At 42.8% G+C, this 15,332-nt stretch overlaps 2 protein-coding genes across 4 annotated transcripts; one reads left to right on the top strand and one right to left on the bottom strand.

Annotated features, from left to right (window-relative positions):
• Positions 1-1,892: 1,892 nt before the first annotated feature.
• Positions 1,893-7,158, bottom strand: THG1L (tRNA-histidine guanylyltransferase 1 like). Of its 3 annotated transcripts, XM_054841732.1 has the most exons (6): positions 6,959-7,158; positions 6,016-6,192; positions 5,371-5,540; positions 4,606-4,694; positions 3,737-3,844; positions 1,893-2,680 (listed from the first exon to the last, which is right to left on the bottom strand). In XM_054841732.1, the coding sequence occupies exons 1-6, from the start codon at positions 7,147-7,149 to the stop codon at positions 2,519-2,521; spliced, it is 897 nt and encodes a 298-aa protein (XP_054697707.1). In that variant the 5' UTR covers positions 7,150-7,158; the 3' UTR covers positions 1,893-2,518. The 3 variants fall into 3 exon arrangements, with proteins under 3 accessions (XP_054697707.1, XP_054697708.1, XP_054697709.1); XM_054841733.1 differs by lacking the exon at positions 6,959-7,158 and having other exon boundaries at positions 5,371-5,536; positions 6,016-6,153; XM_054841734.1 differs by lacking the exon at positions 6,959-7,158 and having other exon boundaries at positions 5,371-5,450; positions 6,021-6,082.
• A 292-nt stretch (positions 7,159-7,450) lies between these two features.
• SOX30 (SRY-box transcription factor 30) lies at positions 7,451-15,332 on the top strand. Its single transcript, XM_054842249.1, has 5 exons — positions 7,451-8,156; positions 9,361-9,600; positions 10,916-11,095; positions 12,441-12,933; positions 14,963-15,332. The coding sequence occupies exons 1-5, from the start codon at positions 7,451-7,453 to the stop codon at positions 15,330-15,332; spliced, it is 1,989 nt and encodes a 662-aa protein (XP_054698224.1).

Here is a 15,332-nt window from a genome sequence, read left to right as displayed (position 1 = left end):
AGCAGGTTCCGGGTGCGGGGAGGGGAGACCGCGGAGCACCGCCCGGAACGGGCCTGGAGGGGCGGAGCTGCCTCCGCCCGGGGTGCGGGAGCTACAGATGCTCCGGTGCAACCGCGGTATTCCTCCCGTCCTGGCCTTCAGGCAACACCCTGGTGCAACTCCACCGCTGGTCTCTGTACTGGCGCCTCCCTCTGCAGCCCACCCCGGAGCCTCCCGGCTGTTTTGGGGTGCTCCCCTGAGCGGGGACCTTGCTCCACATGCCCCGGGCCCCAGGCAATGAAACGGCACCTGGGCAAAAGGTGGTTGCAATATGATTTGCATTTTAATCCGTAAGAGGGTATACAGTACCCTGTACACTTCTCTGAAGAAATCCAGGCAGCTCGTTAACGCTGCAGAGTGGTTTTACTGTAACAGATTCCACCACCTACCATTAATCTTTGATAAGTGATTCCTGTATGTTTAAGGCTTCCTGTTACAGCACTACAACATCAGCCAGAGGCTGCAGAGGACCCTCAGAGGAAACACCTGGCAACACTGGGTCACAGTACAGAACTGCTACAGCTACAGAAATACCTACAAGCACAGGCACAGGACACAGGTCGAGCTGTATGTGCCACACACACTTCTTCCACTGGGAAGCTTTATTTTCCCCTACAGCTACAAAGTCATATATATGACTTTATGCATGAGGATACCACAGGGAGGTTCTTTCTCTGGCATTTATATTAAGACAAATGAAAGGCCATGGCTGTACAGACAATCCACATCTTGGTTCCGAAGTCTGCATCTCTATGTAAACAGGTATGTTTCCTTATTACATACTATTGTAAGGATGAATCAATTAGAAAACGCTCTGAGGGTAAGACCTAATACAGACGCATTTTTTATACACAATGTACATACATTCTACAATATATCTATTTATGTGTCAGGTAGTCATAATATATATGATAAAAAACCTACATAATACTTTCCAAGCATCAATCATGGTTGTAAAATTTTTTTTTCATCTTTACCCAGCCTGCAAAATCCAAATGTTACCACCTCTGGAACAGCTGCTTTATATGTAATGTCCAAAGTCAGGCACCAGATAGTAACATATGGCATATCAGAGTCAAGTAAATTACGTTTGTGTTACAAGGCAAAAAACCCCAGACAGAGAGAGAGGAAGTTCTTAGCGGGAAATGACTGGTGCAATGATTCGTTCAGAATCATTATCTCACAATGCCTCATATCCTCTTCCTAGGAATTATACAGCCCATTCTACAAACTAAATATGCATTCTCTCATTGCATGTACTTAACCACTCAGTACCAGTGGAGAGTGGGAAAGGGGAAGCCCTGTGCTATTATAAATGCATAGACTCATAGTTTATTCACAGAAAGAAACTGCAAAGTAGAATTTTACATCAGTACCTGTTTAGTGTTAAAAAAAAAAAATTGCGTATTGCCTCAACTGTGTAGATTTTTCCTGTGGAAAGAGAGCAGGCTGGTATGTGAATTCATGGCAAACTCACTCAGTACTGACCTTCTTCAGTCAGATTTGATCCTCTTACCATTTTTATGGCCAGTCCCAACTGCTGATTATTTATCCCTTAGCAACAGCTTGCCAGCCAGATTACTGTTCTAGCACTGTGGTTTTGAAACCAGTATGGTTAAAAGCAGTAATAATATCCTTATAAATACCTACTATATTGTATTTCTATACTGAAATAGGTTGTTTCCCTCAAGTTCAGTTACACTGGGACAAGCCTCTTTACATTAGCAGAAATATTTCAGCTCTGAGAGGTTGTATGATTTAACTGTTTTAACAAAGGGTCATTGTAAATTACTAGTTAAATTACTAGTAATTACTAGTAAAAGTCTCAGGAATGAGAAAGGCCAAGTCACAAACACAGGAGGGAAAGAAATTTTTTTTAATTATTTTTAAAAAGTATAAAAATCCTGTACATTTGACAAAAGCTTTTAAAATCAGTCACAGGAAACTGCTGGGCTACTCCATTTCCTTTCTGTAAAATCAGAAACATCAGGCAGTTGAACAGTTTGTCACTAATCTGACTAAACACACTGGCCTTGAAATTTGATACTAAATGCCAACTGAAGTATTCTGGTCCATTTCACTTGAAACAAAAATCAAAAGAATTATTTTCTCCTCTGCTTTTAGCTGTTCAAATAGTTCGGCAGTTCAGTAAAATACCTCATGGTTTAAATGCTATAGAAATGCATGAAATTTCTACACACTATTTCTACAAATATGCATGTACAAGGAAGGAGAAAAGTCTTAATTTATGAGTTCTTAACGTTCAAAATACAGCATGATGTTAGGTTTTTTGTATTGGCATATCCTTGTATGTCAGACGACATACCGGTGTCTTTTTCAGGCAACAACAGCGCTAAAACCAATTTAGTTGTTAAAGAAGGTTACAGGTTAAACTCTGCCAGCCACCATTCATACTCCTTACTTGCCAACAACCCAAGCAGAGCAAAACGTAAACTACCAGTAATACTCATGGGAGATATCAACTATCCTCAGCCAGAATTTCCGGATATTCCTCCCAGAACTGGTCCCCAATAATGTCACAGTGCAGGGGAACAACTTTAGTCCTAATCCGGGTCACTTCAACTTCCTTTTCTTCTGCTTCCTTTGGCAGTTTTATTTTCTTAGTCGTGACTTCGTTAGTCTGAAAATACAGTTGACACATTAGCAGACATATAAGACTCCAGAGGGGATTCACAAATGGACAAGAAACAAAGCTACAACAAAACCAACTATCAACCCTATAGCATACCACAGAATTTGAACACTGAATCTTTTGAAAGAGAATCTATTCTCAATTTAAAGACTGATGCATGAGCAATTGAAACTGCCAGTCATCATCACATGGCTTGAAGACTTTACCTGCAAATTCACAAGTATTCTTGAATAAAGTACAATATTTAATTTGGAGATATATAAGGCAAATGGGAATCCCTGCAAATGTCTACAATTACCAAGAAAAAATACGCGTAAGGAGCAAGTGGAATGTATTTCCAGGTGGGAGCCTGTCTCTGTTCTGATTAGTTCAATGACATAATCCTACAATAATGAACATTTCTAAGTTACCATTGAAAGGAATTCCTCATTAACAGCTGCACTCCTTACTATGCTCCTTTACAGAAGTAGAAAGGGACTAACCGTACTATGAACTGAGCTACTTTACTGAATGAAAGTTCCTAGTTTCTTTGCAGTGGAAATAGTTGGGATCTAACCCTGTGAAGGGCCTGGCACAGGCCCCAGCGATTACCATATCAAACTGACAACGGTCATTAAAATGTAATTTTTTAGGAAGCAGAATACTTCCTCAATTTTCAAAGCTGGTAACGCTAAGAAATTGACCGTATGATTCATTAAACAAGGGAGATTTATCTAGCAAATACATCAGTCTTGTGAAATTCTACATTTACATTGTCATCTGTTGATACACATTTTATCTCAATGGTAATAATTTGTATCTAAGCCAGATTTCAGAGACTAGTTTTTATACTATGCTCATAGATACAGATCTCTCAAAAACATCTCCAAAACAATTAGTCATCTTACACATCATTATATGGCAAATATAGTTAGCTTTAAAATATATTTATACATAGAAATACATTTGGGATACGCCTGGTGATCTTACAGTGTAGCTTGTCCGCCCTCAAGCACCTATTTAAAACGTGAGCATGAAGCAAATGGTAATAGAGTTTTTTTTTACCTTCTGCCATATTAAGACAGTTCCTTTTCTATACATCAAAGGTTCATTGTTGTAGTTGATGTTGAATTCAGAAAATAAGATTTCGTTCTTATCTCCAGCCAGAGTTCCCTGAGAGGAAATGAAAAGAAAAAGCACTCTTACAGAAAACAAACAAACTGAATCTCTAGGGTAGATGGGTGAATATTGGAAGTAAGACTGACAATTATACAGGTTTTCATCTTTAAATTACAATATTTAATTACATCTGTGTTGGGTTTGCGTGGCAAGGTTTTGGTAGCGGGGGGGCTACAGGGGTGGCTTCTGTGAGAAGCTGCTAGAAGCTCCCCCTGTGTCTGATAGAGCCAATGCCAGCCGGCTCTAAGACGGGCCCACCGCTGGCCAAGGCCAAGCCAATCAGCGCCTCTGTGATAACCCACCACAACATCTCACAACAGAGGAATTATTTGCAACTGCCAAATCAGGATATTGAAACACAGAGGGTTTTTATTACATTTTCAAGACAAATAGAAGAAAGTCAATAGACTCCAGGAGAAAACAGAAATAATCTGCTGAAGTGACTGGGAATCAGTAATAGATGAATCCTGCCATCATACTTCATGCAAATGGATACTGGATGTTTATATGACATGATTTCTGACCTTGCTAATTGAGAAATCAAAATCCTGCTAATAATTTGATCAAAAAACCATCATTTGCTAATCATATTAACATCTGTACAATTCAAGAAGTTGTTGAATCTACACCTGCAAAATTATTCCAGTAAGAACAAACAAGCCAGCCAGGGCTGCTGGTTCAGCAATACACAGCTTAGCAAATCTTACACTTTTCTTTGTAGCAAGAAAAAAAACACGACTTCAAGAGGGTCTTACCTGGAGTCTATCCTGTGCTTGCACTGGTGTCAAACCACTTCGCTGTACAAGCATCCAAAACACTGTATTATAAAGATTATTAATATGGCCTGCAGAAAAAGAGTGAGAGAAAGAGTATTTAGTAAATCTGAGTGACAGCTTAGAAAAAAACATTATTTCCAGTCATATCCAAGCAACAGTCAAGAATAAAGGGGAATTAATAATATCAGATACAATCTTTCTGATCCATTTTTAAAGTACTCATATTGTAAGAATGACTAGAAGACATATTTCCTTATAATTCTGAAAAGGGAGAGCAAAGGGTGAAGGCTGTTCATGTGTAACATAAATTATCTTCATTTGAGCAACAGTGACTAGGTACTAACAAAAGCCTAGAAATGAAATCCAGTGGTCTGTTCTAGCATGGAACATACGGCAATTTTGACTGCTCCAATTTTGCTATATGGTGTGAATTTGAATGTTCACATCTCTTCATTAAAGAAGGTTACTGGAATATAAAAAATAATAAATGAATTCTATTAATAATTGTAGTATTTCCTGTGCCGAACTCACTCCCAACAAAGATAATTGTAGCTTGAAGACTCCAAGTTTCAGCATCCATACAAAGCCCAAAACACTTCTAACATTGTTTCTTTAAAACTACCACCCTACCTGCTGTTCTTTCACTGGTACCTATATACACAAATAGACTGGCAATAAGGGCATTTCTATTCAGAAAGGAAGAGAACTCAACTGCACAAATCTCCATTTTCTAGAAACGCTTACAATCTGCTTGTCTCCAGCTGAGGTAGTCCTTTAAATTTTGGTTGCTGGGATACAACACAATTCGTCCATCAAATCCCGGTGGGTACAGAAGTTGCTGGTCCTTAAAGTAATCCTTCCAATAGAAAACGTAACTTGAGGCAAACTGGGAGACCACATGAGTCATGAACTTACTTGCAAACACAAAGCAAAAGGAAAAACAAAGAAATACATCAATATGATTATACATCTGTGATTATCTGAGCTATCAGTAGCGGTAATTCTGGTGGATAGCAGCATGTCTGAAATAATGGCCTAACAGATCAGCAACAGCATAGATTCTTCTGAAGAACAGGAAGTACTGAGAAGCAAGTAAAAGAGCTTGGAAAAGGAAACATTTTGTAAAAGAATGTTTGTTCTAACAACGTTTGTTTCTAATGTTTGTTTTGATAAAACTTTTTTAAAAACTCTGTATCACTGAACATATTTTCCTGAAAAATCACATGCAAAGAGTTCATGTGAAGAATGTGAACTAATTGTAGTGTATATACCCAAACACGGCCCTTCTCCTAACTTCTGTGTGTAGATAAAGGCAAATCTAAAGAAGAATTACAGGTGTGGAGAGAGATGTTCAAAACAAGTTCACTTCAGCATCAAAGTGGCTGTTACCTTGCTCTTCTTTTAAACCATCTACTCTTCTTTTTGAAAACAAAACTATATTCATCGCTCTGTCCATAAGCAATAGCAATATCCTCCAATTCTTGCATCACTGTCTGGGCACACTTGGTCATCAGATGAAGAGCACGGTCATCATTTGGCTTTTTGAACTCATGCTGCTCAGAAAACCTTCAAAGCAAAAATGGTTGAATAAGAATCCCTTAAAAAGCTACTAAAAATGCTAATTCATTTATTGATCAAATATTGATTTCCAGTATCCTGTCAATACTGACAGAGAGTTCCCTGCAGGTACGAAAAGCAGTAATAAAAAACCTCTTTTTATACATTCTGGATAACCCATTCTTCTTCCAATCAGTATTCCACCCTAACCAGTCCTTCAAAACAACTGTTTTCCCTATGTTTCTTGGAATAAGAGAATGACAAATGCTATTTTCTGTAAACTCCCTTTCTCCTAGGGGGGCGTCTTTTGGTCCAACAAAGGCGTTATCAGTAAACCTGTCAAAACGTGAAGGCTTTAGCAGAACGCCAGTGACCAAACCAGAGACCAAATCCCCAGCAAGAACACATCACCTACAACTCCAGAGAACTGTGCACTGTTTATCCAAAGAAAGGCGAAAGCCACACAGCCGCCGACTCCAAACACAGTCAAATATCCCCGTACACCAGCCGCTGTCCCTCCCCCAGCACACCCAAGGCACTGGTATAACCAGGAGGATCTGCAGCCCCTGCACCAGCAGCATTCACCCAGGTCGGGCAGGGAACAGCCCAGACCAAGCGCACGGCACCGCTCAGGCTCCCTCCTCTTTCAGGCCGAGGAAACCACCCTCCGCGCCCCGCCGTACCCCGGCCCCCATCCTCCCGCTCGCTGAGGCGTCACCATAGCGACCACACCGCTATAAGCGCCCCGGCCATTGGCTGCCCGCCCGGCCTTCACCTGTGAAAGTTGCGGCCGTCCAGCCGCACCACTATCCAGCAGTTGGGCAGACACGTGTCGTCCGCCTCAAAGTCCCGCACGTACTCGAACTTGCTCTTCGCCATGTAGAGGCGGCGGCAACCGCGCAGGCAGCGCTCCCACCGCCCGCTCCCCCCAGAGATGGCCGATGCGGCCCGCCAGCACCCCAGCATGGCCAGAGCGGAAACGGAAGCGGCGGGCGCCCTCCGACAGTACGGCGGCGAGCCCTTCTGGGCTACCAGGCGGACCTCTCTATGGTTCCAGCGGACACCCCGCAGGCGGGTGGGCGGAGCGTGGCGAGGGGAGAACGGCCGGGGCGGAGCGCGGCGTCTCCGCCAGCCGTCTCCATGGCGCCCGCGTTGCGTGGCGGGGGCGGGAGGCGGGATGGGTCCGTGCCCATCGGTGCGCGGTGGCGGCGCGAGGGCGCGGCGAGCGTTGGCGTAACGACCGCGGGCGGCAAACGGCCGCGGCGGGATGGAGCGGGGGGCGAGGGAGCGTCCGCTCCGCTCCGGGGCTCCCCCGGAGCCGTCCCCGGGCCCCCGCCGCCGTCCGCCGTCCGCCCCGCAGAGGGAGGCCAAGGGCCCCCTCAGGGTGCGGCGCATCAAAGCGGAGGAGCCCGAGAAGGGCGATCCCGCGGGCTGCCGCGGGGACAGCAGGGAGGCAGGGGACGAACTCGGGTGCTCCCCAGCCCCGTGGGGCGGTAAGGAGGAGGCCCGCGGCGCCATCAAGAGAGAAGGGGACCTTGACAGGGGCAGCGGAGAAAGCCCGAACGAGGTGAAGGTGCTGGAGAAGAGGGGGAATGGGAAGGAGCCCTGGAGAGGAGCTGCTGTCAAAGTGGAGCTGCCCAACATGGCCCTCGAGGCCTGCAGGATGAAGGTGGAACAGGAGGGTGCCCCGGCCGGGTCCCTGTGTGGGCCTGCTCGCGCCAGCGCCAATGACCGCAAGGCGCAGCTGTGTGAGGGGCTTGGGATCCTCCCTGAAGATCTGAAGATCCCAGTTGTGTTTCATCCCTTACCTCCTGGGACCCGCATACAGATCCAGGGCCCTCTGCCGTCAGAGCTCATCCGCGTCACCAAAGTGCCCGTGAAACAAGTGCCGCTTAAAATGCAGTCTTTACTGGAGCCTTCAGTAAAGATCGAAACTAAAAATGTTCCCCTCACAGTACTGCCCTCCGATTCAGGTACTGCGTTTAGAGAGCTTGCAAGGGCTCAGTAAGTGTCACACAGCTGACAGGTTATCAGATAGGAGAAAGGTCGCGTTAGAGAACCATCCCTCTGCATAGACTGGAGTTTGTACAACTCTCTTCTTCAGTGTAAGACATAAACACACGGGAGCATGGAGCTCTCCAGTGATTTGTTAAAATCAATGCGGCCTTGTCCACTTGCTCCCTGACTACATTAAAACCCTTATAACAGTGTTCAGAATTGCATTGGGGTGTGATTGTAAGTTTAAGATCAGGAATCTGCTTGATTTTTAAAGCTATGAAGCACTCATATACCTCTCTGAGAAAATTTGGACATGTTAAATGAGGAACATTTTGAAACATCTAAATTAGAAGCTTATATTTTTTGAAAGATATCTAGGCTTTCAAAATTAGTGACTTAAGGTCTTAAATACTAGAAGACTTTTGCCCTTTATTGATAATGTGAAAGTTAATTTCTAAGCCTTTTCCAGAGAGGAAATTGCTTGCTTAGGGATCAGTTGTGAGGGATCTGGGGGTGCATCATGTCACCAGCTCAATTTAAGTGCAGTCTCTGTTTACAAGAGCCAAAGCTGGGTGTCATCTAACAGTCTTTTGGTAACATTGGTTGCTCTGGCAAAATGAGTGTCCAAATCTGAGAAAAGAGTGAGAGCGGGGGAAAAAAAAACCCAACCAGAAACCCAGAACAGCAGCAACCTCAGCTGAGAAGCCAGGGACCGCAGAGGTGTGGGACCTAACTGCTGTACCATCATTGGATCTGGTCCCTGCATTGTTAGGGCTTTGGATACAGAGTTCTGGTGGTGATGACAAAATTGCAGTGATATGGTCTATGCTACACAATGCTTAGTCTATAAATTCATAAGAACATAGTCTAGCCAAATGAAATCCAAACCAGCGTGTTAGCAGTCCCATAGGATTTTTTTTTTCTTTAAATAATATGTAACAAAAACCAGGTAAATGATTCCTTGTGCAGTGATTCAATGAAGGTTAGTGAAGGATACTCCCTTAGCCTTAGTTATTTTTCTAGGAACTGCTCTCCAAATGTGCATCGAGTTTCATGTCTTCCAAAGCTCTAGTGCTTCTTTTGACTGTTGCCAAATATCCTCTTGATGTACTATTGCATGTAACCGGCATTGCATATATTGCCTGGAACATGATCATCTTTCCTCCTTTTGTTGCATAGGTATGCCAGATACTCCATTTAGCAAGGACAAAAGTGGCCATGTAAAGCGTCCGATGAACGCGTTTATGGTGTGGGCTAGGATTCACCGGCCTGCCTTAGCAAAAGCTAACCCAGCTGCCAATAACGCAGAGATCAGTGTTCAGCTTGGGTTGGAGTGGAGCAAACTGACTGAAGAGCAGAAGCAGCCCTATTATGATGAAGCTCAGAAAATAAAACAAAGGCACAGAGAGGAGTTTCCTGGTAAACATGTATTTATTTACCTGAATGCTTTAGAAGTGCAAGATTTTTTGAAAAATGGATCTCTTTCATTAGAGCAAGTAATAGAGTGAGAAAACAATTACAAAAATGTCAAGCAGGCAGTCCTTCTGTCAGCTTTCTAGTGCCTGAAAGCATATGAATTATTTAAAGCATCCAAAATGATGTTTCATCCTTCATAGCCTCTAATGTTTCTTACGGTCCTAGACTACCACAGCTAAGGCAGCTCTTCTGAAAGCTTTAGTAGTCCAATGGCCAGATACAGGTTTATTGTGAACATGGCCTACTGCATCATTTTATGTGCTCCAGAAAGAGCTGCCCAGGTGGCCTGTGGTGACACATGCATCCGTTCCTTAAAAGCAGGAAGGGGAAATGCCACCAGAAGTACAAACGGCATTGTGTTCTGTGGGATTCTTCAACGTGTAGACTTGGGATTCACAAATAACAGCATGGAAGATGTTGTTTCTCAGCCTCTTGTCAAAAGGGTTAAAAATGTGTACCCTTAAATTCATTTCCCCATAACACATTTCTGTTCAATAAAACAGAGCACAAGCACTTTGAGCACTCTTTTTAAAAGCTGTTGAGATACCAGGTGTCATGATCCTGCTAGTTCATGGTTATGGCGAATCCTGGTAGGCAAGATCTGACAAATCTGTCATAAACAAGCAAAAGACAAGAGCGGCACTCTCCCTCTCTCCTTGCACCCTGCAAAAAAACAAAAAAAAGGAGTCTCTTTAAAGTAGCATTAAGAGTTGGCCTGTGTGAGAAACAAAGCTGCGCAGTGTAAATTCATAATATGTTTATGTGTTAGCGTTTGGTTTATGTTGTAAGTCAAAGGTAAATGTACTCCTCCACAATCTATACAAGATTCCTAGTGTGTCGTATTTTCCATCGTCTCCACCAACCTGCAGGTATATGTGAGACTTAAGGGGTTAAGGAAACCGTCAGGAAAGATCCACATTTTGTATAAAGTCATGGTTTTCTTCCACACTGCAAGCCCGTGGTACAGTGTCATGTTCTTAACACCCTTTCCTCAGCTCTGCCATGTCACTCCCCACTGTTGCGTATTTCTTTGTCTCCCAAACAGTTATGATTTAGTACTATAAAAACAATGTCCACTTCTGATAAAATGTCCCATTTGGTAGCTCACTGAAACAGATGGAGTTTGGCTATTGACTATAGGAGCAGTTTTTGGACTAATTTTTTAAAGATACTTCAGAATTACAGATATCATAGCTTTACATAAAGAATGAGGCCATCTCAAAAACTGGATGTCTTCATCTTTTTTCATCTCTGACAGGTTGGGTTTATCAACCACGACCAGGCAAAAGGAAGCGTTTTCCACTGCCTGTCTCTGCTGTATTTTCCAGTGCTTCTCAGAGTATCATCGGTACAAGTCCAGCTGGCATTTGTCCCTTCCAGTCACCTGCTTACTCTGTTGTCATCCCCAGTGTTAAGAACAGTATTGGACTTCCAGTCTGTGAGTTTTCAGTAGTGAACGATTTTAAGAATTTGGAATTTACCTATTGTAGTAAAAGTTATACATACAGTAGTGTAGATATAGTTAAAACAATTGCTCAGTCTTTCTTGTCACCATTGTTTCTGTCAGTCCTCCTCTACACTGCTCCTCTGCCTCCTACTCTCTACCTACTGTTTCCTCAGCTTCTTAAATTCTTCTGGCTTCTTCATTGCCCACAGATCCCTGCTATTGCCTTTGTAGCTCCTGGTTCCCTCCTCCCACCTCTTGGTCTTTTTGGATCTCTGTTACTCAGCATGTGCTTCCTGTTGAGCTGCAGCTGTTTCTGTTGCTTTTTCTTGTTCTGTCTCCACCTCACCCATGTCTTACCTCACCAGGTACTTTCTACTCACTTTCTAATGAGGCAAGAAAATGAAATGCCTGTTTATGCCATGTGGTAATATTCAGAGATGTAAAAGAGAGCATTCAGCTTTGTTCTGGTGAAGTTCTGAGTTAGTGGTGTGATCCTTTCTGAAATCCTTCTGTAAATTTGACGGAATAAAGTATTTTTTGTTTTCTTACCCTAGTATATTTTATGTTATGTTGTCCTCAGATGCTATTATGTTTTATTGCAGAGTTTACTATCCTATTGTGGTTGAAATGATTGTTAAATACAAACTGTAAAAATCTAGATACATTTAAGTCCTGTTGACTCAGAATTTAGATTCTTAGGCTAGGTAGCAGGGTTTGAAAATACTTATGCAATGTGTTTTGAAATCTTTCTGTATAAAGGCAGCCCTGTTGACATGACGTGGGATTTGGAAGTGTACATTCAAGTGTATGTTCTGCAACATGTTTCCAAGTGAAATTGGCTAGCGGGTATGTTAATTGGTCAAACAAATAAGAAAACGTATCAGAGAGCAGGGTGTTTTAACTGTTGTTTCTGCTCTTCACTGCTGCTTTGGCATCACACAGATTTGTCAAGAATATTTGGCTTGCTCCAACTCAGCTAGTAGACTTGGGAGGTCTTCTGAGCTTCAGGTGCTAAATGCACGCTCCAGCCCCATTCTGTGGCCTTATCAGGACAAGACAGAGCCCTCGCCAGCCTCACAGCCTCCACACTCATAAGCCACTTCCTTTGTCTTTCACCCTTGGGTTTCTGTAGAAGGAAACTTGAATGTGTGGGCTCCAAACCCATCTGTCAGAACACACGTAGGCCAGGCGGTGTATGACTGTGAGCTGCAAGGATGTAATGCTAGAAAATGTTTTGAGGGAAATGGTTCTGGCTCTCCTCTGGTATGCTATGCTGCTGTTTATGAAATCTCTTCCTCTATTTATGTCTGATAAATAACTGTTTTGTTTCCTAAAGGTGAAGCTCCTTCTGCCATCCGTCTGCCGGCTTCTTCCATTCAACATGCGGGTCCAATTACGCTTTTCCAGACTACTAGTGCAAGCACCACATCAATGGCTGTTCCATCTCCAACCCTGCCCCTGCGCCCTGTAATTTCACCACAGCACTTTGTTGAACCTGCTCAAACAGAAGCTCTTGATGTATCATCTGGGCTCAATTGCTCCCTGAAGAGATCTACACCAGTTTTCATTGAGAGCTTCAGCAGAAGCCCAAGTAACATAACCAATGCTAATGGCAGATTTTCTGTCTCTAATAGTGAGCCCCCAAAGGAGTACCCAGGGGTTTCTATTTTTCCCAGAGGTGTACCTCTTCCCCAGGCTACCCCTTTTCTTCACTCACATCTCTATGAGTCTCTTCCCGTTGGCCAGCCAGCCAGTCTGTTTGGAGTACCTCCTCGGTTTTCATTTCACCACCCTTACTTTGTTCCTGGATCTCACTATTTCCCCTCAAGGTAATGAAACCCTTCATTTCAATACCAGTAAGAAAAAATGTTGAAAGTCAGAGGGTCTTTTGACTTACAGAAAGCAGGTGGAGCATTCAGAAGGAAAGCTACTCTTACCTTCCTGTAGCTCTTGTGTGGTGGGACCTGCTGGCCTGAGGCTGCTCGTAATATACGCCCAGTTATTGAAGGCTCCATAGTACTATTGCAGTAATTGGCACTCCCAAGCCCACCGTAAACAGAAGTATCATCTCTACACTTTATGCATCTAACTGCAATTGATTTCTACAGAAAAGCATTACGTAGAGATAGTGTAAATATATTTTGAAAATGATCAGATAGAATTACAGTAGGTGTGTGACATGTCTCCTGGGTACTATGATTGCAGCTGTCATAACTACCAATATTTCTGAAATCCAGCCTGGTGGGAAATGTCTTCAGAATTCTTATGTAAGTAGTAATTCCTAGTTTTTCTCTCACAGTCTCTGAGTAGTCAGTCAGAGAAGATCACCCAATCAAAGAATTTACAGGCTAACACATGTAGTATCCTGTGGGTATTTCCTAAGCTAAACATGCACAGAAAGGACCACCGCCCTCCCAGCAGCAGGCGTGCTGCTCAAACGCAAGAAGTCCGATAGCCTACTGACGTGCTCTCATTTCAAAAACCCATGGCCATGCTTATTCTTTGTAAGGCATAATTTTTCTTTCAGGACCATGCAAAATCAAGCACAACAAATTATTATGACTATTAGACTTTAATTCTTCCAATTTATACACTGCTCATTCCTACTAATGGCAGCAACCAGTATGTTCCTATGGCAATAAGACTACCTGGTCATAAATTAGGGCTGATGATGACCCATCAAACTCAAAAGAACTTAATGAGTTGATAAGTGCAATACATGATATTTCTATTTTTGAGGTCCTTTAAAGAAACACAGAGCACATATTCCCAAAATTGCTAAAGATGGATTTTGCTTGGCCCTTGGTCTCTGAAATTAGGCAGTTTTGTCAGGCCTCTGAGAGAGTGGAGTGTTCTTGTACCATAAAAGACTGTTCTGAGTTCCCACATTAATGGACTTCTGAAGGTTGCCAGCTTTGCTAATGCCAGGATCTTTGTATACAATGATTTATAAGTTCAGTTCTATAAACTCATTTCTTGCATACAAGAATCATAATTTCTGAGTAGCATTGACAGTGCAAATGTATGTATGCAGATTTACGCACTACAAATTTAAAGGTTAGATTGGAAAGATCTATTGAATTTCAAGTCTCCTTGAAACCTCAATAGACATTGTATCAGTATCTTTATAATGTCTGCACCATAGAGCTCTATTACTTCTTCACATACTTTGTTTTCTTAACAATGTAATGTAGTGAATTTCTGTAACACTACGTAAATTACAATAGGTGTGTCATTCTGCATCAGGTTCTGAGACCAGAGGAATACAGTTACATTTGACAGACTAACTTCCTGCAATCTACTATGCGGTTGCTTTTTAAAAATTTATCATTGTATACTCTTTAAATACTAATATTGACAACCGCATATTGGGCACAATGATTCTCTCACAGTCCTCCTGTGTAATAACAATGTAACGACACCAGAGTTGACTCAAAGAATAAATAAGAGTGTTTTACCCCAGCTCTGTCACAATTTTTGGCATACAGAAATAACACAAACTGACTTTTAATGCTTTGTTTTAGTATTCCGAGTATGTTGGTTAACATACTGCAGGCTTATCAGATGCTGGTTTATCCATATTATTTCACTGATAAATAAATTTGTGGTTAGTGTTTGTTTCAAAGCAACATCATGCGCGTATCAAGCATGAAGAGGTGCATATGGAATCTACGCACAACTCTTGTTATGGCCACTGTGTTTAAATTAGGCATGGTTTTAAAGTACATGTGTTTTGAACATTGCAACAGGATAAGCTGCCTAGCGTAGAACATCAGTGTCATTCTGTTTTTCTTAGCTGAATGGAAGTCCAGGCAATCTGCATTTCTGAAAGCCAACTTTCAATCTCTTTCATTGCAGCACATGCCCATTCATCCGACCTCCATTTGGCTGTGGGAATTTCTCCAGCTCAGTGCCTGAATGCCTTAGCTTTTATGAAGAAAGGTACCAAAGACAGGAGGTGATGTTTTCAGCTCTGGACGGAGACTATCCTTTCAAGGAATACCCAGAAGAAAGTATACGTGAGGACCACCGCAGCTATGAGAGCCTTGAAGTAGCGTCCTGTCAGAGCAGTTGCAACGAGGAGCGGTATTTAAGCCCCCTACCACAGCTGGATGTTGGAGCATTGGAGGAGGTTTTGTCAGCCACCCCATCTACTCCCTCCAGCATCCACCTAGTCAATGTAACTGACAGCGATGAGGAAGAAGTAAAGTTGTTGCGAGAATTGTAA

The sequence above is a fragment of the Grus americana genome, chromosome 14 (genome assembly GCF_028858705.1).
Source record: "Grus americana isolate bGruAme1 chromosome 14, bGruAme1.mat, whole genome shotgun sequence".
Taxonomy (NCBI): Eukaryota; Metazoa; Chordata; class Aves; order Gruiformes; family Gruidae; genus Grus; species Grus americana.
This window is presented reverse-complemented; position numbering and strand designations above follow the sequence as displayed.

Bases quoted from the DNA above. Each gene is read 5' to 3' on its own strand.
- SOX30 (XM_054842249.1), top strand. From the start codon at position 7,451: ATGGAGCGGGGGGCGAGGGAGCGTCCGCTCCGCTCCGGGGCTCCCCCG. The intron at 11,096-12,440 runs GTGAGTTTTCAG...TGTTTCCTAAAG, and splicing joins CAGTATTGGACTTCCAGTCT to GTGAAGCTCCTTCTGCCATC. The intron at 12,934-14,962 runs GTAATGAAACCC...CTTTCATTGCAG, and splicing joins TCTCACTATTTCCCCTCAAG to CACATGCCCATTCATCCGAC.
- THG1L (XM_054841732.1), bottom strand. From the start codon at position 7,149: ATGCTGGGGTGCTGGCGGGCCGCATCGGCCATCTCTGGGGGGAGCGGG. The intron at 6,193-6,958 runs GTGAAGGCCGGG...TTTGCTTTGAAG, and splicing joins GACGGCCGCAACTTTCACAG to GTTTTCTGAGCAGCATGAGT. The intron at 5,541-6,015 runs GTAACAGCCACT...TGTGTTTGCAAG, and splicing joins TGGTTTAAAAGAAGAGCAAG to TAAGTTCATGACTCATGTGG.